General features: G+C 45.4%; 1 protein-coding gene across 4 annotated transcripts in view; it reads right to left on the minus strand.

Annotated features, from left to right (window-relative positions):
* Positions 1-23010, minus strand: part of LOC111956909 (testis-expressed protein 2) — a 72838-nt gene that overhangs the window by 3252 nt on the left and 46576 nt on the right. For 3 of the 4 annotated variants that reach the window (XM_023977707.3, XM_023977646.3, XM_023977781.3), the window contains exons 3-12: positions 18052-19612; positions 13814-14014; positions 13213-13537; positions 12705-12937; positions 12343-12507; positions 11553-11652; positions 4005-4131; positions 1058-1171; positions 671-880; positions 105-225 (exon numbers count right to left, since the gene is read on the minus strand). In XM_023977707.3, the coding sequence (XP_023833475.1) occupies positions 105-225; positions 671-880; positions 1058-1171; positions 4005-4131; positions 11553-11652; positions 12343-12507; positions 12705-12937; positions 13213-13537; positions 13814-14014; positions 18052-19587 (3132 nt within the window). In that variant the 5' untranslated portion in view covers positions 19588-19612. The remainder of the gene's footprint in view (positions 1-104; positions 226-670; positions 881-1057; positions 1172-4004; positions 4132-11552; positions 11653-12342; positions 12508-12704; positions 12938-13212; positions 13538-13813; positions 14015-18051; positions 19613-23010) is intronic. The other variant, XM_024134796.2, reaches the window with a different exon arrangement.

Genomic DNA, 23010 nt, shown 5'->3' on the forward strand with positions numbered 1-23010 from the left:
GCATGCGGACACAGGCATGCGGACACAGGCATGCAGACACAGGCATGCAGACACAGGCATGCAGACACAGGCATGCAGACACAGGCATGCAGACACAGGCATACCTGAAACTCCTGGTCCAGTTTCTTCTCGATCCAGTCGGTGACGTGGGCCAGTGTGACCTCTCTCTCTCCCAGTTTGGGCCGAGCCTTCAGCTCCAGGTGGGGTGGACTCCTGAAGCCATACCTGCGATTCAAAACAGAGTCAACAAACACACTAGAGAAACTCCAGGCTGTAGATGTCAACTATAACAGATCACGCAGCACTCATTGGGGTCATTGGTTATTGTACTGTGTGGGCAAGTTAATGGTAATGGTAAAGGTTACTAAGGTACATAAAATGTCAGTTTTCCRGGGATGTGATCAGTCACCAGCAGAGGGCAGAAGTACATTGCAGAACGGAACTAACTAGTGCACAACAGTATGCCAACAAGTGTTTGATCGGCACCCCTATACTATTATATTAAAGTGTATTCATTATGTATTGTGGTGGTATGAATGTGTTGGGGTGTAGCATATCCTGTCGGTGGGCGGAGGTATGATGTATAACTTATGAAGCTGTTAAGAACATACCATATCCTGTCGGTGGGCGGAGGTATGATGTATAACTTATGAAGCTGTTAAGAACATACCATATCCTGTCAGTGGGCGGAGGTGGGATGTTAACGGCCAGCGTTCCTCGGAGCTCCTGTACCTCCACGGTGAGCAGCAGGGGCGTGTTGGACACCTCCTCCATCTTCTTCTTGATGAACTCTGTCTCGGTGGCCTTCTGGAAGTACTTGGACTTGGCGATCTTGTCCACGAAGCGCATGATCTTACTGGGCTGGCGGCCACCCATGTATCTAATGGAGAGGAGAGATTTAGGGGTGTTACTTTGTCGCGCAAATCTACCTTGATTTATGTAAAAGTCTGAATTAAGTTAGTCTGGATTACATACAAGTAGTACAGAAAGGTACTTTAAAAAAGGTAAACAAGGTAAATAATTAGGGTAAAAGTAAATACACTGTAATTAGTCTCACCCCTCTGCTCCAGGGACATCATTGGTGACCTCTGAACTATCCTCTTCGTCTGAGGACCCTGCACTGGATGACTCCTCATCACTGTCCGCCAGGCAGTACGTCCGCGGTCTGTACCTGGCACACACACACACACACACACGATTCAGTATGGATTCATCCCCATTGTTTTCAGAGGGAGAGGTGCCTCTTAGAACTACAAAGCCTGTTCACACGAGGAAATACAAGTGTTTTTCAGTGTTATTTAGACCCTTTGAAGTCTCACCGAGTTCCCACACAATTCATTGGAGGGCACACACGCACCCACCCACGATTGAGCAGTGTTTTCCACAAGTACATAGAGTAGCAAGCCAAATAGATAAAATTGCCTGCCTGCCAGCCAGCCCCCCCCCCACCCCCGAGCACATTGAATTATTGAATACTTTATCGAGTTTTCCTCACAGAATGGAAACATTTGTTGTGGTATTGTGTAGAAAGACATGACAATTTAAGTTACTGAATATGTATGAGTTCAGTGTATTTTGGAAATTGTCTCAGTCTAGGCTTATATGATCAGGACTAAGTAAGAGAACATTAAACCTTTGAGATTAAAGTCTTATTTACAGTTTACCTGCAAGATATGAATTGCCACAATGATGCTTGTTCTTCAAATTATGTTGTTAATTAAAACAGAAATATGAAATAGCCCACATGATCTAGAAAAATGTATTAAAAGGTTTTGTTTAAGAGGATTCCATTTGTTTCAGGTTTTTCATTTAAAATTCACAATTTAAAAGAAAAACAACAAATGTGAAAGTCCACAATAACGCTTAAACCACATCAAGAGACCACTTCAGGTCTGGGGGAAAAAAATAAATAAAAAAATTGTGTGTAGGTGCAAGTGCACAGCAAGCAAGTAGTGTGATGTTAGAGTTTGCAAAACAAATGCCCACTCATGATATCATTTTGCCAGGTAAGCATAGGGTAGTTTGTAGTTAACATTTAACTGTGCAGGTTGTTGGGAAAGCTTTTCCATCTACCAGAAGACTGTTTTCTTTAGCATAATCGTTAATGACTTAAACAAAGTGGTAGACCCGCGCACTACACACATACAGACAGGCATTTTCATTGCCTCTTCAGAAAGTTGCATTGACRGATTCTGTTCATGTCTTATGATAAACTTGAGCAAATTAATTATAGTTCAATACATTGTTTAATTTCTTATTTTATTTTTTTAATATTGTTGAATTCCATTTTAATGCCTGCATTTTGTGAGGGCCCTAATTATCATATTTGGACCAGAATGAGGCTCTCCACTACCTATTGTTTCTGCAATGATGATTCACCATCTTCATCGATTGTTTTCATAATTTGTCTGCATGTAAGCGCCAAAAGGCCTAGGCCTACCAGTAGCCTATGAAAATTAGGGAGACAAGTGAACGACTCTCGCCGATGCGATTCGGTATGCTACACTGACAGATGAGTCACTCACTTCAGTGTCACTGTCTGGCAAGACAACGACATCCTAGGAAAGGAAACCTAGGAAATCCTTTGGTTTACTTGCCCCGATGTGATACCATGGACATATAACCACGTTGTATGATTTATGAATGGCAAAGGGATATAGGAGAAGGACTATATTCAGTCAGTTCGACACCTATGATAAACTAGTAAACACTTACTGTTCAGTTATTAATCAATGCACAGTAAATAGTYTACAAMGTTCCACRACTCCGCGTGGCTGGCTATGTGGAAACACCCAARAGAAAATAAGTGTCAGAAATGAAAATAGGCTAAGTCGTGGATTTCACGAGCATCACTCTCTCTACCTACTCCGTGTAAAGAAATTTGACTGCAACCAGAGATCTGTATATAATGACAAGATGCTCATGTCTCCGCCCTAACAATGGGGGGAGTCGTCCCAAACAAGGGAAGACAGGCGACAAACTTAGGTCTAAAATAATCCCATAGAAACACATTGGGCTTATTTTGGAAAGATTTTGGTGAGAGTGTGAAACCTCTCGCTTCACTTCTTCCTCTCTGCTGCGTTTCCCTGTCATCGCTCGCTTTGTGACTGACAGGCGCCTATCCTACCAATAGATCTTTAGAAGAATCATATCGTTCATTCGAGCGGGACAGGGCTCGATGGAATAGCGAATTGAACCTTTTAAAATGAAAAGTAACCTAGCTAATATGAAGTGGAAAATGTAGCAAGCTAAAAATGAGTCTAACTGGCTGATTAGCCGACAGCATCAGCCGGCGCTAATAAAAAACACTGAGTATGGATTGATGCGYCCTCTTGAGATCCCCTTTGTTTTAGCGTTCACATTAGGACACACAGAGTCTGAACACTGACAAAATGATCCCATTCACAATGTCAGTTAGATGGGATGGAAGCTATATGTAATGAAATGACCACAAAAACAGATTGAAATGGAACGAAAATGGAAACGAGAAGGCCCCAGAGAAACTCTGCACTCACCAGGTGAAGAAAACATCCATGTAAGGGTGCGTCCAGGAACGGAAGGAAGGACAGAGAAAAAGGTGGTGTACAGAAGACGAGTTAAAAGAGAACTGTAGCTAAACCCCTGATCATGTGGAAAGCTAATTCTCTCATTATGTGTTCAGAGGAGGAAAACAGTGTAAACCTTTAACAGTTGTTTCAAGAAAACCTAAACGTCAGTGCACATTTGTCAACAAAGCAGCWATTAAAAAAGGTTAATATGCCACTGGATAGCGAAGAGAATGTCTCATACTTCCCATATGGCTACACAAATGTTTACTGTGGAAAATGAAGGTTATTCCACCCTGTGCAACCACCTTTGAGAGCAATTATGTTCATTCAATGTTTCATAGTTAAAATACTGTTAACCCTACACTGTAAACCTAGAACGAACGTTTACAATCATTATTAKAGTAGGTCACACACCAGTCAGTGTTGTGTTTAGTGAGGACCGTTCCTTCCCCTTACCCATCCTTGCTGATATCTCTGATGCGCACGCCATCTCCGTCCTTCCCCAGTCTGATCAGGTTCATCTTGGTCTCCAGGGTCATCAGGAAGGAGCCGCTGTACGAAATCTCCAAGTCAAACCACAGACCTGRGGGAGACAGACATCACAGACAGACGTAGGTTGGTGTGTGTRCAGGGCGGGGGATGACAGGTCTGCGTGACGTGTGTCCCCGTGTGTGTAGTCGAAATTACACWTCTCAATGTGTGTTAGGAAGAATCACAATGGAGTGGAGCAACACATATTAGATGATCATTTTGACAAACCAAACTACTTGACACAGCTGTGAACAGTAACCTACCACCATTGACCGTAGGCATGAAGACAAATAGCAGCGCTTCAGGTAAAGTCATTGGAAACTACAGTAAGTGATGAAYTTCCCAGATCTGCAGAGCCAAAAAGTTGAGTAGATCTGGCTAAAGGTTCTCAGTCTGTGGCGAATGCTCCAGGACACTAGCCTTCAGTCTGCCATTGACTTCTCCCGCCCAGTCTTCCTCGCTCCCCTGCCTGTTCCCCTCCCCCTCCCCCTAGCATCTCGAAACCCCACGTTCATCCCGCGTTCAAATCTCCCTCCCCTCTCCCTCTTTCCATCCATCCATCCTTCTCTCATTGCCGGATAGTGGAAGAGAACCGAAGTGAGGGATACAAAAAGAGAGAGAGATCACAGGACCCTTTGAACAGAGGGGAAACAGTTGGACACCGTGCGATACCCCTCATAGGGCYCGTTTGATGTCAGCGGGGTGCTGCTCGCTGCATAAACATGCGWCTCTTCTCAAAGCCCCAGCTCTGTTAATCTGGGTTAGAGAAATACCCTATCAAGGCCACGGCCCAAAGCCTCCCTCACATGGGGCAGACCTGGGTTCTCCGACAGGGGGCCCATCACACACACTATTACACAGCAGCACGGGAACACAGACACACACATCATGGAACTGTACTTTGGGAGAGAGCCACTTTACACCACTAGGGGGCACTCCTGGGTTGATAGATGATGCAGGTGTGTGTGTGCATTAGTGAGAGCAAGACAGAGAGAGACCATACACTTTCTCTTAGCAACAACAGTAAGACTTCACACTAACACAACAATTGTATCTCCCCCACAGCAGGAATGATGGGAATTCAAACCGGCTTAATCAGACAGTCAATCAATAGATGACACACAGACTCATACAGTGCATTCGGAAAGTATTCAGACCCCTTTACTTTTTCCACATTTTGTTAAGTTAAAGCCTTACTCTAAAATGTATTAAATAAATGTATTTCATCAATCTACACTCAATAACCCATAAAGACAAAGTGAAAACAGAAATACCTTATTTAGATAAGAATTCAGACCCTTTGCTATGAGAAATTGAGCTCAGGTGCATCCTGTTTCCATTAATCATCCTTGAGATATTTCTACAACTTGATTGGAGTCCACCTGTGGTAAATTCAATTCAAATTCAAAAACCAAGCCATGAGGTCGAAGGAATTGTCCGTAGAGCTCCGACACAGGATTGTGTCGAGTCACAGATCAGGGGAAGGGTACCAAAAAATGTCTGCAGCATTGAAGGTCCCCAAGAACACAGTGGCCTCCATCGTTCTTAGATGGCCGAAGATTTTAACCACCAATACTTCCTAGAGCTGGCCGCCCAGGCCAAACACCAATCGGAGAAGGACAGGGAAGTGAACAAGAACCTGATGGTCACTCTGACAGAGCTCCAGAGATCCTCTGTGGAGATCGGAGAACCTTCCAGAAGGACAACCATCTCTGCAGCACTCCACCAATCAGGCCTTTATGGTAGAGTGGCCAGACGGAAGCCACAGTAAAAAGGCACATGACAGCCCGCTTGGAGTTTGCCAAAAGGCACCTATAAAGGCCTCTCAGATCATGAGAAACAAGATTCTCTGGTCTGATGAAACCAAGATTGAACTCCTTAGCCTGACGCCAAGCCTCAAGTCTGGAGGAAACCAGGCACCGCTCATCACCTGGCCAATACCATCCCTATAGTGAAGCATGGTGGTGGCAGATTCATGCTGTGGAGATGTTTTTCAGCGGCGGGGACTGGGAGACTAGGATCGAGGGAAAGACAAACGGAGCAAAGTAAAGAGATCCTTAATGAACAGTGAAGGTCTGTATGAGTCTAATTGAATAACACACATCCTCTATATCACAGGGTCTTTATCGTGGCGTGTCTTAGAACACTGGGTACAGAAAGACAACTGTATGTCTCCTTAACGGCACAACACTGCTTTGAAATGACAGATGTTAGTCCTACTTACAGCTAGAAGAGACTTGATAGCTAGACAGACAAAGTTTTGGTACAAACGTAATTAGCATTGAGTATTATATTCATTTTTAAGTATTGTTGGCCAGTTTGTTAGTGGGCTTTCATCCAAGGTAATTTACCTAGGACTTTAAGCTTAAGAGGAAAATCATAAACAGTAACATTTTAGTTGAAAGYTCATAGACCATCAATGACCTGTAGCCTCACTGTTCCTGTTGCTTTCACAGAAACACAGCAGGGTGAGAAAACGAGGAACTATGCATGAAAACCAACTAGTGACACCATTCACCTACAGGGTGAACACTCCCAGAGAGTTGGAGAAGCTGTGCTTCCTTCTCCACACCGTCCTCGCCAAGCCTGAACGCTAGCTGTGCTAAGTGACCACAAGACAACGCAAACGTACACAAACGCACCCCAGCCCTGTCCACTCAGACCACATCCCCATGGTGTGTGAAAGAGAGAAAGCCCGGGGACTTGTGGCCCTTGCCAAACCCTGTGTGGCCCTGGTGATAATAAGGCTGTGTCCGACAGCGTTAGAGGTTAAGGGAGGGCAGGGCTGATAGCGTGGGGAGAGGAGCACCAAATCGCTAGTTGCGAGAGATGTATTGAACGACCAACTCTGGCCTAATTGGGGTGAGCTGGCCTGGTGACGAGTCAGACGAGAAGAGCAGGACCAGACAGACAGATAGATAGATAGATGTGGGTCCTTAGGTCCACCGTCTATTCCACTGCCAGTGAGTTTTATTGATCGTGGTTGCCCAGCAGTTTCCAGTAAGGGCAGAAGGCAGAGACCTTGAGCTGCCTGGAGGACAGACTGGGCCTCTCGAACAGTCCTGGATTATATAAACGTTTCTTTAGAATGTAATCTAGAGGAATATTTTCCTTAAGGAACATTTTAGTTGCATACTCTTGTTCCAATGCAAATGATTGAAACGTTGGTGAATTCTAGCAAATATGTGTCTGTTAACCTGCACATTGCCAGTTCCGCTGTGTGTTAGCCTCAGTCTAGAACAGTGGTATTCAGTGGTCAGGGTGGGGGGGTTAGCACTGCAGTTGCCAAAATAAAAATAAAAACAATATACAAACATGTTTCAGAGATGAAAATGTAATGAATTGAAGGTTATTTGTTGATGTAAAATGTATTATATTTTCTAGCTAGATTCGTCAGCAAATTCTACTATTAGTGAGAGTTCAATATTGACCCAATCCCTACTTACTTGGGGGCCTATTTCGAAACGGTTGCAGCATATGATCATTACTAAGTAACATTCGGTTGCGAGATAGTGGGACTCTGTAACCTAGTTGGATCGAACCACCATATCATTGACAACATCTTACACCAAAACATCAGGCAACAACACAGTGTTTTCCCAGAAAGCTGATTACTCTTTAAACCCATAACAACACGCACAAAAACACAATTAACAACCCACAAAAAAAATGGTTGTCTGTGGAAGCCTGGGTTGTGTTCATTCTTATTGGAAAAGTGTAAGTAGCCCCTCCCCATTTCACTCAATACTTTACTGTTTGGTGACTAATGAACATAACCCAGTCCCCCTGAGTGGAGTGGAAGTGCATTCCTCCAACTCTGATCCAACAGAATCTGTTCCCCTCTTAGCCTGTGGTGGAATCCATTTCCTCTCTCATTAAGTCTCATCGGAGCGCCGGGTAATAGAAATGACAAAACACTGGTGGCAGTGACTCACAGAGGAACAGCATGGAGACACCAAGAGACAGAGAGTGTTTGGCAAAAAGAGGAATAAATAGTATGAGAGGAACAGAGAGAGGGAACAGAGAAACTGGTAGAATGAAAGATGGGTAGTGTAGAAAGACAGAGAAGCGACAATCCAACTGCCAGACATAGAAACACACATTCTTTCACTAGTGTTCATCTCTTCCTGTCTGTAACTCAGCCCCATGGGGGAAGCAGATTCAAGACTGGGCCCTAGCTAATTTATTTATTTCACTTTTATTTAACCAGGAAGGGCTCATTGAGATTTAAAATCTCTTTTTTCAAGAGCGTCCTGGCCAAGATAGGCAGCACCAAGTCATTACAAGAATTACAGACAAACTACAAGTAATCTAGTAAAAACCATACAATTGACAAGAGTATAACAAAATCAAAAAAAGCTAATTAAAAACATTGACAGGTCAGGGAATCAGTCATCGGTGATTTAAAAATATCAAAATCGGGACAAGTTTTTCCAGTTTAAAAGTATTTTGTAAGAAGTTCCAAGACGATGGCGCAGAGTATATAAAAGCCCTTTTACCAAATTCAGTTCGGACATTTGGAACAGTTAGCAGGATAAAATCCAGCGAACGAAGAGAGTACCCACCACATTTCTGAACAATAAAAATGCCCAAATAAAAAAGGTAGTAAACCCAAAATGGCTTTGTAAATAAAAGTATACCAGTGACTGAGCCTAYGAGTGGCTAGATAAGGCCAGCCAACCCTGGTATACAAAGTGCAGTGGTGCGTAAGGGTTTTGCAGTTTAAAATAAATCTCAAAGTGCCATGGTAAAGGGCGTCAATTGATCTGAAACACTGAGCGGAAGCATTCATATATAAAATATCCCCATAGTCTAGTAAAGGCAAAAATGTAGCTGATACTAGCCTCCTTCTGGCTTCAAAAGAAAAACAGGCCTTATTCCTAAAATAAAATCCCAATTTCAGCCTCAATTTTTTTGTAAGTTGTTGAATATGCAATTTAAAATTCGAGGCCGTCATCAATTAAAATGCGAGGCCATAGGATGGAGGCCATGCCCCAATGGAGTGGGGCATTCAGTGGGCCAGTCATCTTTGGCCATTACTAGAATGTAAAGTACCTAATCGACATGTCATATGAAACCATCTCTCCTAATATTCACACACTAATAAGATGCAAGATCTATACTGTGGGGCATAACTTCATTATTAAGGGTGTATGTACCCAGAAATGACATGTGCTGTGTATGCACCCAATAATGATTACCTACTGTGCAAATACGGAAACGGAAGGTAAGGTGCTGGACGGTTAAATGTCACGAGACACACTCCGCTTCTGCTAGAAAGCAACCGACCGATAGTCACTCTACTAAAGTTGAGGCATTTATTACTAGTAATAGTCATATTATGTACTGTCCAAACTTCTGCTCAACCGTACTTTACAAACTGCAGTGTGTTTCTACTGAGAAGCTGATTGTGCAACTAACAGCCCCTCTAGTGTACCTCGGCCTTTATTTACTCAGTCTAACAGATAACCATGTGACCCACTCAACAGCTCAGGACTTGATAACATTGTACTTAGCAAGGCATTTTCCCACAAAACACATTCCATCACAGTAGCATCATATTCTAAACAAGAGCTTAATGAACATAGCATGGTACTCATCGATAATGTTGTCAATGAGTGATACTGAGTGAGTAAACGCCTATCAGGATTGGGTTGACTCCTGCGGGAACATAATGATCAAACTCGTCTTATTAGATATATTGATTGATAATGTTGTCAATTTGTGATATTGAGTTGAGCTATTGCCCCAACTAGCATTGGAAGCGCTCCTCCTGTTGATGAACGGAAATGTTACAATTCTTAGTCGTACAATATGGAATGGAAGTATTAAGTCATCACCGACACGGACCAGCCCGGCGTCTTGTTCAATGAATAACCTATTCCCATTACTTATCGATCATATGACGGTCTAGTTTGTGTGAGTGCGCGTGCAGCCTTAACCCTTTCCAAACATCTATCCTCCTTCACCATCATTGCTTTTTCTAATGCTGAATGAATGACCAGCCTATAACTTGCTGTTGTGATCGTTGCTGTTGTTAGCATGACTGGCTAAGTGGCTATGTAAAAGATACTTGTCTTTTGTTCTTGTTGCTGCCGTTGTTAGCGTCGGCGTTGTGGCCATCACCCTTGCCACTGTTGTTTGCATTGTTATCTCCGCTGTCACTGTGGTCTCTTGGTTGTTGTTAGCGTTGTTAGCTAGCACTACATTGTTTCTGTCAGTGGTGTATTTGTTAGCACTTAGCATTGTTATAGCTGCTGTCATTGTGGTCGCTTGATTGTTGTTAGCACTGTTAGCTGAGTGTCTCTCAGTGGTGTTGCTGACAGAGCCGATGAACTCAACACAGAGCCCTAATATTACAATCTTATTCATCAGAGAAAGGGGCTGGATAAGGGAGCGGTGGGGAGTCATCACAAAAAACACACCGACACGTCCGTACTAGGACAGAGCAGAGTGTGGAGCGTGTGTGAAAACAGAGAAAATATACACGTGTTAAACAGTAGCGACGTGTGCCGAATAAATCAGAGGATGTAAATCAACTGTCAGAACAGAAATGACAAGATTGTTATAATACTGTTATTGCATAAAAAGGTTGTTTTATGCAACAGAATAGGGGATTTGTAGAACACTCATCTGTGTGTGTGTGGGCTGAAAGCGGGCTTCTTTAACACGGACAGTGGACTTACAATGGATTGGTGATTAGACAACATGCCATTCCATGATTAGTGTCTGTGTGTCTGTCGGTAACAGGGAGAACTAATCACCAGTTTATTTAAAAGAAATTATTTCGTATTCTAGGTTGCATTAGCATTTTTGTACAAGCAAGCAGTAAATGAACTGGGGACAGGTATTTGGCGCCATGTAAATCTTGATGTCTGTTGCATGAGAGCAAAATGTGCCTTTGAATAAATTCTCTCATCTGTGATTTGTCACGAGCATCCAGGAGGATGGACGTTGCTATAAAATGCTGTGGCTTTAGTCCTGCTGGTTGGGCTATCAACGAATCAACTAGGGGGGGGGGGGTGCTCGTTGACAAGCTCCTTTACTGCTGGAATTAAATAATAAAGTTGATTTGTTTTGAAGAAATGTAAAAAGGTCTCTCCTTTTGATTGCAATAATTCCCACGAACCGCGCGAGATTGAATCTACAGTTCATGCCTTCTCGTAAAGGGCCTGCCTGAATGAAACAGTGATTCTAATAAACAGATTGCACAGCACGGCTCCAAATGACAGCGCTGCCTCTGCCACAATGTCACCACGCAGCGGAGGGGATCAATTGCAACGCAGGGGCGGTGTGAAGTGGAATTCAAACCTGCTAATAGCACATTGCACAGTGGGAGCCTGGCTGAGCGAGTGTGTTAGTGGCAGAGTATGTGTGTTTGAGTGCGTGTATAAATACAACGCATTGCAGTTTTCTTCACTGGTCAGGATTTGGTTGATGGACAGTACAGTAGCACACGTCCAGGGTTCTTACCTTGATGGTCCACTGAGGGTTTGGAGGCGCCAAGGATTCTGGGAGTGGCCACGCCCATGTCCAGCTCTGTCAGGGTCAGCTCGTTCATGAAGTAGGGGAGCTGGAKGAGAAAGAAACAGTCAAGCAGATGTCTTTACACACACAGTCTGCAGATGCAGGGGTATAGTAAGTGCAAGTTAGAGGTTGATGGTAACAGGCCACTCACTCACTCGACATCTCCCACATTCTACTAGTCATTCTCATCTGCCACAAAGGCCCCTATTGACTCCCTCACGCCAGCTAGCTGAGACAACAAGACTAACAGCCAACATCACCACATGACATTGGGAATATGACCAGACGAAGGGCTATCGTGGGGCTAGTAACAACCCCAAAGATGAAACAATGGGGATAAATCGAAGGACCAGGATACAAAACAGGGATGGAGAGAGAGAGGAATGAGGTGCTCTCTCTGATCCCAGTGTGGAGTCTGAGTCCTGTGGCGGGGCTGCACAGCAGAAGTGGCTGACATTTAGAGTGTGTGTGTGTGTCCCTGCAGAGTCGTAAGGATCCACTGTGAGGCATAAGTCCCCTGGTCAATTTGTATTTAGTTTTTTCTTTATTAGGCATGCATGGCCCATTCTCGCTCTCTACTCTTCTTCCGAGCCAGATAAACCTTGCACTCTCCCTCTTCTTCATCCCTTCTGGAGCTCAGTGGTACCAGAATACAGTACAGATAGAACAGTGTAAGAATGCTCTTTTGTCCCTCAGAGGGCCATAGGTGAGAGGCAAGAGGTCAAAGGCCACTCACCCGGATCTTGCTGAGTTTCATCTGGATCTTCTTGGAGACYACATCGGCCCAGTAGGGCTCGCCCAGGAAGTCCCATGCCACCCGGCCAATCAGAGAGTTCACCCAGGCAACAGACTCCTCCTCCCCCAGCACCAAGACAGGGCCAAAGCTGCTGYTGCTCAGCAACTGGTAGGGAGGCGGGGACACAAGAGGAGAAAAAAAGGAAGCGTGATAAACATTAACTTAGCACTGTAATTTGATTTATTTACTGAAATGTATAATAAAAACAAATGATTTATTTAATAATAGAGTATAGTACAGTAAAGTTATTTTTTTTTAAAGACACAAAAAGAGAAAAAAATAAGGGAGTGTTGATGGTGTACCTTCTTGCCCAACCCAGGGCTACTCTGTGGACTCTGGACTACGGGACTAGTGGCAGCGATGGGGGTGGCAGTGGCAGTCTCGGGGGGCACCAGGGTGGCCATGTAGACACTGTAGTCCAGTAGGGACTTGGTCTTGGCTGTTATGCCTGCTGTTGAGTCCTTGGTCCTTGGCTGAGACGCTAGCACCTCGTCCAGACTGCTCCGGCTGCTGCTGCGGCTGTGGGAGTTCAAGGCTGACGGTGGGGGGTCAAAGGTGAACAAGATATTAGAAAGAAGCAGCTGGATCAAAATATTTCATGTGCATTATGAAATACAAATGTAGTCTTGCACTTTCCTCAGGTGCATTCACATTGTCACACTATATATGTGCAAGCATGCTAGCGCCAGACATGAGTGTTGAGTCAAGAGACTCAACAAGCGACAACTTCCTGTAAATAACTAGTATGGAAGAATGTGTGTGTAAGTTGGTCCGTGAGTGTGTGTGTGTCACCTAGATCCATCCACTCACCAGTCTTAATTCCCTGCAGACTGGTGGCTCTCTTCATCCCCGTCTTGGGGGGCTTGGAGGCCAGCAGGATCCTCCGGTGCCACTCCTCCTTCTCTCTCCCTGTCCGACCAAACAGGTACAGGGTCAGCTCTGGACCACTGGACCTTTTGGCCTCCTCCGTCCCCGCGGTGGCCTCTCCTGTGGTCGTGGTTCTCTCGTGTGTGGTTTCACTGTGGTCGCCCTCTGCCTTGGACATGAAGTCGTCCTGCTTGGCCAGCTCGATGCAGATAGGGTACTTCTTGTTCCACACGCGCTTCCTGGCCAGACTCTGGGGCACCAGAAAGATCTAGAGAGGGAATACAAGGATTGATTGAGTTAGGTGTATGTGGCCTAATGGGAACTTAAACTGAAATYGACTCGAAGACCAAAGGCCAAGGACACACACCACGTATACTATATATAATATATAGCAGATGGTGACACATACACCCACAACCCCTCCTCACCCGCGCCCGTAGCTGATCTTGGGTCAATCTGCATTTTCCACTTTAAAATGGTTACGGTTAGGATTGGGGGAGGGGAAGCTGATYCTAGATCTGTGCCTAGGCGGAAATGCACCCACCTTGCTATCAGTGAGGTCGTAGATCTTCTGGCTGATGTAGGTGACGTCAGGTTTGGGCTCGTTGTGCGTGGCCCGCCGGGCGATGTTGCGGTTGGGTTTGGACAGGCGCAGGATGGAGCCCTCCAGTCTCACATACACAGAGTGGGTCAGAGTGGCGTGGTATGTCTCCGGGTCGTAGTTCACTATCTCGTTCATCCAGCCCTGCAGGGTGAGATAGAGAAATGAGTCAGGCTATTTTTTGGTACCCTTCCCTAGATCTGTGCGTCGACACAATCTTGTCTCKGAGCTCTAAGGACAATTCCTTCGACATGGCTTGGTTTTTGCTCTGACATGCACTGTCAATTGTGGGACCTTATATAGACAGGTGTGTGCCTTTCCAAATCATGTCCAATYAATTGAATTGACCACAGGTGACGTCCAATCAAGTTGTAGAAACATCAAGGATGATCAATGGAAACAGGATGCAGCTGAGCTCAATTTTGAGTCTCATAGCAAAGGGTCTGAATACTTKGGTAAATAAGGTATGTTTTTTTAATTTTTTTATTATACATTTACAAAAATGTCTAAAAACCTGTTTTCGCTTTGTCTTTATTGGGTATTGTGTGTAGACTGATGAGAAAAATTAATAATTGCATCCATTTTAGAATAAGGCTGTGAAGTAACAAAATGAGAAAAAAATGCACTGTATGAACCTTCTGTACTGCTGAACCCTTCCGGAAAGACACAATGATTTTAGGCACCTGGCAAAGCAAATTCATGTTAAATGCATGAACATCCGATTCCGTCTACGTATAGAAACTAAATCACAATCGTTGTGTCAAAATTGAGTTCACAACTCCGGTGTGTGTGTAAAAATCCTCTGGAACAGATAAAGATGAACTTGGCAATGCTCAAAGTAGGCTGCTGAGAAATATGATGCATGTCTTGTCAATAGACCTGAGCCAATCATTTCATTGTCTCTTTGGCTTAGTAGATAGCCTTTCAGCTCCTTTCCTGGGTTTGTTTGCGTTCTCATTTCAATTTATGAACATGCAATAAGTATTAAAATGAAAAGCCAATCCCTTTGTGAGCTAGGGCGCCCCATTAGACCAAAATGATGTAGTGGGAGGGTCAAAAGTCATAATTTGTTTTTGAAAAATAGCTTCCAAACATATTTGGTGTGGAGGTCAATTATAAAACTTTATGGTAGAAAATGAACTGTGTTGATTTATCTAGCGGTTTTCCCGTCATAAATCACTCCTGCTGGCTTAGACTGGACACTGTGTGTGTATGTTCTAATGTCACTGCTATCAACATAAACTACTAGGCCTAATCAAATCTAAGAGGTGGAAATGAAGCCAGTCTAAATCCCTGGACATGCCCCATGCCACAGACGGGACCAGTAACTTCTAAAATGCTTAACCTTCAAACAACGGTGATGCCATCACAGACTCAAACACAACAATCCACGACTTCACCTCAACCCTGATGGTCTGCACTGTTAGGTATAGTGACGATTGAGACCGGTTGCTCCTMGTGGCTATCATCGCTTTTACAACCAGTGCATATTGTTCACGTTATTTCATTCCACCATGTGAAATATTTCACCGCTGGTTTGGCCTTGAACCACTAACACAATCCTCATCCGACGGCAGTARATTGAAGAGGATAGTAAAATCGCGACAGCAGTCATCTAGTAACTCGCTGCCTCTTCTCCTCGCCAGCTGAGTCCGAAGTAGTGCACTATATAGGGAATAGGGTGCAATTTAGGATGCAACCTTCCAGTCTCATCTCGCCCCTTCCTCTTCGCAGAGATCAAGACGGCCCCTAGAGCTTTGCCATCACAGACACACAAGTCTCCTGCAGGAAACTTGATATAGGCCTAGATGTGCTGGTTCTATTGCTACCACAGCTAGATATGAAGAGGGAGATGGGAGAGAGCGAGAGAATGACAGAAATAAAGAGAGAAAAAAAGAGAGAAGGAGACAGGGAGAGAGGGCATGTGAGAGAATAAGAGAATGAGGGAGAACGAGAGCGAGAGACAGAAAGAGAGAGAGAGAAGACACTTGTCACCAAATTCTCATATTATAGCCCTGAACAAAGCCTATCCCCTTTGTGTCCATAACACCACCATTCACTGTCCCTTTGACTGACAAGGCCAAGCCCAGGACAATAAAGCCTACCAGTTAATGTGCTTGTGTGCTGTCTGCCGGTGATGTTATCATCAGCTTTCCAATATGTGGGGGTCAAACAAGACAGTGAACCCTCTCCATTATATTATGTGACTGACCGACTGGCCTTCACAGCCAGTCCAGAGGTGACATCATTTGGAAGAGGGCCACGGGACGTGGGGTGACCACTCTACCACAGAGCCTATTACTGTCTGGCAAGCTATGGAGGGCATTAGCAGTGAAGAGAAGTAGGCTAACAGGCTTTGAGTATGATATATAGCCACAGTGGGTATGGTCTGTCTGATCCATTTGAGTGCTAATGCTGCTGAATGAGCCAGCTGGCTAGCGCTAAAACAACTTCCCTCAGGTAATTTATTGTCTATTAGCGCTAACAATGGATGATGAGGTATATTTGCCTCTGCGYCTCGCTCTTTTGCTCCCTCTGTCTCTCTCACCACTTTGATGTCAATCTCATTTGATGCTCAAATAGGCATATTTCTTCTCTGAATGGCACTTTATGTGGTCTGTCACAACAGGCATCTGCATTTGTCTTGAGACTAATAGAGGATAATAGAAGAGGCTGTGACAGGATGCTAGCAGATACCCATAGACTTCCAGTCATTGCGCTAATGTTAGTTAGCATTGKTTCGCAAAACTACCTCTAACTTTTCATACTGGACACCGAGACATAGAAATGGTATCCACTAGTTCATCTGACTCTGGGGGAGTAGATAATTCGCCTCATTGCTAAAATCCCAAAGTATGCCTTTAAGCCAGTCAAGGATCATGATGGGTGCTGAAACAGTGTACAGGTAACTGCCAAAATAAAGGAAACTTGTGTAAATGAGGGATACAAAGTATATTGAAAGCAGKTGGTGCCACACAGGTGAGGTTCCTGAGTTAATTAAGAAATATCGTCCCATCATGCTTAGTGCCCTTTTGCCCATTATTTTGGCTACAATATCTAGGAGAGATCTCAGTGACTTTGAAAATGGGGTAGGGTGTCTGTGTGCGTCTCAGTCACCAGATCTCAAACCAATTGCACACTTATGGGAGACTCTGGAGCAGCACCTGAGACATTATTTTCAACCACCATCAACAAAATAACACAAAATGATGGAATTTCTCATGTAAGAATAGTGTCGCATCCCTCCAATAGAGTTCCAGACACTTTAAGGATCTATGCCCCGGTGCATTGAAGCTGTTCTGGCAACTCACGTTGGCCCAACGCCCTATTAAGACACTTTGTTGGTGTTGCCTTTATTTTGTCAGTTACATGTAGGTGATCAGTCAGTCTAAAAAGAGACCTGATCTAGGCCTACTTCATGGTGCTCTTACGATTCATTCTCTACAAGTTTTGCACAATTCCCAAATTCCCAGGTTCTTAAGAAGTCCCAACTGGAGGATTCCTCCAACTAGGACTYCTGAAAAATCTGGGAACATTAGAAGTTTCATGTGAAAGTATTTTAAGTTGCTTTTATGAAAACAGTATTACATTGACAACAGCAGGAGCTAAAATAATCATTTGCCGCTATTAAGACCAGGCTACAAGACGGTCATCCAGCTTCTTCTTAAAATTTACAATGAACACTAATGAGATCAAGGCTAGTGAATTACAGGTCGACCTTGAGAAATCGATCTCTCTAATGTTCGGTCTAAAGCAGCTTTGATATAACACAAGTATTGGGAAAGTTCAACGTGATACCTTACCACAGCAGGTCTCTCATTGTTAACGAATAGAAATCCAGCCATTAGCTAGGTAATAATAACATGGTCTTATGAATCTTTCATTTCTGGGGCTGTGTTCAGCACCACTGCCTATTCGTGTGACCATGGATTTCTGCATATCTTCAGTTAATTGGTTTTTACAGTGATTTCAAACCTCTCCTCGGGGATTCCCAGACTGCCCAAAGAATTTGCTCTATTCCAGAGCTAGCACTACTGATCCCACTTCTCAACTAATCATTAAGCCCTTGATTAGTGAATCCGGAGTGGTAGTTCCAGGGTACAACTCAATTGTGAAACATCTGGGGGTCCCTGAAGAGGGGTTAGAAAAGCAATACGTTAGAAGACCATGGAGTTCCTCACCTTGAAGATGTTTGGCTCTTTGATGCCCAGCTGAGCCATGTTCCACAGCCTCCCCTGGTGTCTGGGATGTCTGGTGCGATTGCCAGAAGGCTTGGGTCCGGCCAACCACACCACAGCGATAGCTAGCATGAACCCTAGTCCCACTCCCAGCAGCATACCCCCAACGTAGGTGGGCAGGGGCAACACGAAATACCCGTAGACCAGCGCTGTGATGATGATCAGGGTGTAGTGTGGAATGCTGGGTGGTGGATCTTCTCCCACTGACTTGTCGTCACTGCATAGTTCCGGACTGCCACTAGGGGGAAGTCTGACTTGGCTGCATGTATTGTCCGTTCTGTCAACATAATCCCCCTCGGTATCCTCAAAGTCCTCACTAGACAGGATACAGAAGTCCTCGTCCTCCAGCTTGGCCAGGGCCGACATGGAGCACTTGTCCAGGCCGAGAGAGGCGGAGGCGGAGGAAGACATCTTAGGACTTCTGGTGTGACTGGTGTCAGCGGTGGGATTTGGCAAGCTGGCTCCGTTTCCGSTTCCCTCAGACTCCCAGTCATCCCCAGTTTCCTCCTCCTTGATGCTGTAGTTGTTGTTGCTCTCCGGTTGGCCATTGTTGAGGGAGGCCAGGCAGGTGAGCTCCGAAGCACTGGACGAAAGTGCTTTGGACCGGAAGGCACTGCTGCCAATGCCTCCGCTCTTGTCCTCCATGATCTTATTGAACAGCTGGAGAGGCTCGTAGATGGCCTCRGAGAAACGGCGCTTAGTGTCCTCGATGCTCGCCTCCACAGATGCCTTAAAGAAGTTGCGGCTGTCTGGGGAGGTGAGAGTCGAGGAGGGAGCGGTCTTGGAGTCACTCCCGGCAACGACGCCCACCGGGACACGGGATTGGGTGAACTGCTTGAACAGTTGCAGGTGGAGGCGGGAGTCCGAGAGGCGGTAGGGCGAGGAGGAGGAGGAGGATTCCTGGGAGGTCTCAGAGGAGAGTGACTTGACCAGGGTTTTCATCGGGTGGCGGTGGCGCACGGAAGTGGGGGCAGTGGGGGAGATGGAGACAATCTCAGAAGGCTCGACGATGTCAGAGGATAGAGACTTGACCAGGCTGAAGAAAGGTTTGCCGCTAGACTTGGAGGGAGAGGAAGTGGATTTGCAGTTGGAGGCAGGGGAAGGAGAGGAGCTCTTCGGTTCAGAGGGTAATGTGGAGGTAATGGAGCTTTGAGGACCAGTTGAGGACGACATAGGCAGAACTGCAGCCTGAGCCTCAGAGTTGAACCCGGCTCCTTCAAGGATCAGATCCTCGCTGGCCTCCAGGGCCTTCACAATGCCTGGGTCCTCCTTGGGTCCAGCAGAGGGATGAGGAGAGGACACAACTGCCCCATAGAGCTCCTCTTCCTCCTCCTCCTCGCCCAGGGGCGAGAAGTGGATGGTGATGGACTTCCGGGACAGCGAGCCCTGGACGTGGAGCTTGGGCACAGGTGGCGGCCGTGAGGCTGAAGGAGGAGGAGCGTTGGCGTTGTCTGCATGGCTACTGTGGCAGCTGGCCATCGCAGTGCTCCTGCTGGGTCACAGCCTAGGGAGATAGACAGGGAGAGGGCAAAGGTTACACACATGTCCCCATAGTGTATCATTACCAAACAAACTCATACTACAGAGTATATGGCGTTAAATGGGTATTAATATTGACCWATGCAAATACACATAGCCCTATGTAAATACACACACATGAACCTACATAAACAGGAGGGCAATGTCAGACATGTAGGCTATATAGTACATGACGTCCCCATGTGTCATTATCAAACAACCTCAACTCAGAACAAAAGAATGGTTTCAACAACGGGCATTAGACTGTTAAATCGAGGTTTGGAGGAGGAACCTACTCTAATAGCAGGGCTAGAAGGCATATTACTTAGCAATTAACAAAAGTTAATCAAGCCGAGTTACAGCAGCCAAATCCTATGAGATGCCCCTATAATATCCTTCTTGAAAGCAGGACCAAATCAATGAGGGGAAATGTAATTAAGCCCTTAAAGACTTCCCCTGGCTGAGCCCTTTCCTTTGATAGGGGATGGAGTCTAACACAGCTCTTACAGGAAACCCAGTCACCTGACAAGCATGGCCACCACACTGAGGGACCAGCTGGCTTGCAGGGCTGGTGAAAGAAACCTAAAATACCACCCTGGAGGCCGATACTATTTCCTAGTTGAGTGGCTAACACTGAAATCACGGCTACTATAGCAATGATTAACGGGAGCAATCACAAAGGCAATCCCTATAAATAGCACTGAATCRATCGTAAGTGACAGTCTACGATATCACAAGAATGCAAGAAGCTAAAGCAGCAAGGAAGGTTGATGGTCTTAAGATGGCGCCGGAGAAGAAGGCAGACATTTTACGTGTTCCTATCCAATTGTTTTTTCATTTGTTTCTTTGCGTTGTAACTTATTYTGTAATTTATTTAGTACATCATGTTGCTGCTACCGTCTCTTATAACCAAAAATAACTTCTGGACATCAGAACTGTGATTATTTTTGTAAATAACAGCTGGTGCACGATATCTAAGGAAGTCTCAAGGTTTTGCTCGCCTGAGGTATAGTATCTCATGATAAGCTGTAGACCACACTATCTACCTAGAGAATTTACATCTGTATTTTTTGTAGCTGTCTACACACCACCACCAGACTGAGGCCGGCACTAAGACTGCACTCAATGAACTGTATTCCACCATAAGCAAACAGGAAAACGCTCAGCCAGAGGCGGCACTCCTAGTGGCCGGGGACTTTAATGCAGGGAAACTTAAATATGTTTGACCTAATTTCTATCAGCATGTTAAATGTGCAACCAGAGAAAAAAAWWAAAAAAAATAAACGTATGCGTCTCTCCATACACAGAGACGCATACAAAGTTCTCCCTCGCCATCCATTTGGTAAATTTCACCATAATTCTATCCTCCTGATTCCTGCTTACAAGCAAAAACTAAAGCAGGAAGCACCAGTGACTCAATCAATAAAAAAGTGGTCAGATGAAGCAGATGCTAAGCTACAGGATTGTTTTGCTAGCAGAGACTGGAATATGTTCCGGGATTCTTCAGACAGCATTGAGGAGTACACCACATCAGTCACTGGCTTCATCAATAAGTGCATCGATGACGTCATCCCCAYAGTGACCGTACGTATATACCCCAAACAGAAGCCATGGATTACAGGCAACAGCCGCACTGAGCTAAAGGCTAGAGCTGCCGCTTTCAAGAAGCGGGACTCTAACCCGGAAGCTTATAAGAAATCCCGCAAAGTACTCCGACGAACCAACAAACAGGCAAAGCTTCAATACAGGACTAAGATCGAATCGTACTACACCGGTTCTGACGCTCGGATGTGACAGGGCTTGCAAACCATTACARACTACAAAAGGGAAGCACAGCCGAGAGCTGCCCTGTGACACGAGCCTACCAGACGAGCTAAACTACTTCTATGCTCGCTTCGAGGCAAATAACACTGAAACATCCATGAGAGCACCAGCTGTTCCAGACGACTGTGTGATCACGCTCTCCACAGCCAATGTGAGTAAGACCTTTAAAACAGGTGAACATTCACAAGGCCGCAGGGCCAGACGGATTACCAGGACGTGTACTCGGAGTATGCGCTGACCAACTGGCAAGTGTCTTCACTGACATTTTCAACCTCTCCCTGTCTGTGTCTGTAATAACAACATGTTTCAAGCAGACCACCATAGTGCCTGTGCCCTAGACCCATTCCAAGTTGTATAGCGCTCTAACAGATCCACAGATGATGCAATCTCTATTGCACTCATCATTGCCCTTTCCCACCTGGACAAAAGGAACACCTATGTGAGAATGTTATTCATTGACTACAGCTCAGCGTTCAATACCATAATGCCCTCAAAGCTCATCAATAAGCTAAGGACCCTGGGACTAAACACCTCCCTCTGCAACTGGATCCTGGACTTCCTGACGGGCAGCCCCCAGGTGGTAAGGGTAGGTAACAACACATCCGCCACGCTGATCCTCAACACAGGGGCCCCTCGGGTGCGTGCTCAGTCCCCTCCTGTAGTCCCTGTTCACTCATGACTGCACGGCCAGGCACGACTCCAACACCATCATTACGTTTGCTGATGACACAAGTTGTAGGGCTGATCACCGACAACGATGAGACAGCCTATAGGGAGGTCAGAGACCTGGCCGAGTGGWGCCAGGATAACAGCCTCTCCCTCAACGTGAGCAAGACAAAAAGGAGATGATTGTGGACTACAGGAAAAAGAGGACTGAGCACGCCCCTATTCTCATCAACAGGGCTGTAGTGGAGCAGGTTGAGAGCATTCTGACTGGTTGCATCACTGCCTGGYATGGCAACTGCTTGGCCTCCGACCACAAGGCGCTACAGAGGGTAGTGCGTACGGCCCAGTACATCACTGGGGCCAAGCTTCCTGCCATCCAGGACCTCTATACCAGGAGATGTCAGAGGAAGGCACAAAAAATTGTCAATACACAAAAAATTRTCTATACCAGGCGGTACCAGACCGTCAAGTCTAGGTCCAAGAGGCTTCTCAACAGCTTCTACCCCCAAGCCATAAGACTCCTGAACATCTAATCAAATGGCTACTCAGACTATTTGCATTCGGCACATGTGACTAATAACATTTGATTTGATGTTAGAAGGTAGCCTAATAAACAAAGACAGGGAATGGTAGATTCGTCAAAATCAATGCAGGCTTTCCTGGAAGTTACCAAGTACACATGAATGCATGGTTATATGGATGAATAGATGACTGCATGGTTATCTGAATATGCACCACTGTTTCCCATTCCCAGACGGAGTGAGAAGGAGAGAAAGGGTTGAGTGGGTAGAGGCTGACAGAATGCCATGCTGAGTCTCTGTGCTTGTTCTGCGTCAGCATCGCCGATCATCCCACCCACACCTAGTGATTATAACCCCACTGTGACACCACCAG

The sequence above is a fragment of the Salvelinus sp. IW2-2015 genome, linkage group LG1 (genome assembly GCF_002910315.2).
Source record: "Salvelinus sp. IW2-2015 linkage group LG1, ASM291031v2, whole genome shotgun sequence".
In the NCBI taxonomy this organism is placed as follows: Eukaryota; Metazoa; Chordata; class Actinopteri; order Salmoniformes; family Salmonidae; genus Salvelinus; species Salvelinus sp. IW2-2015.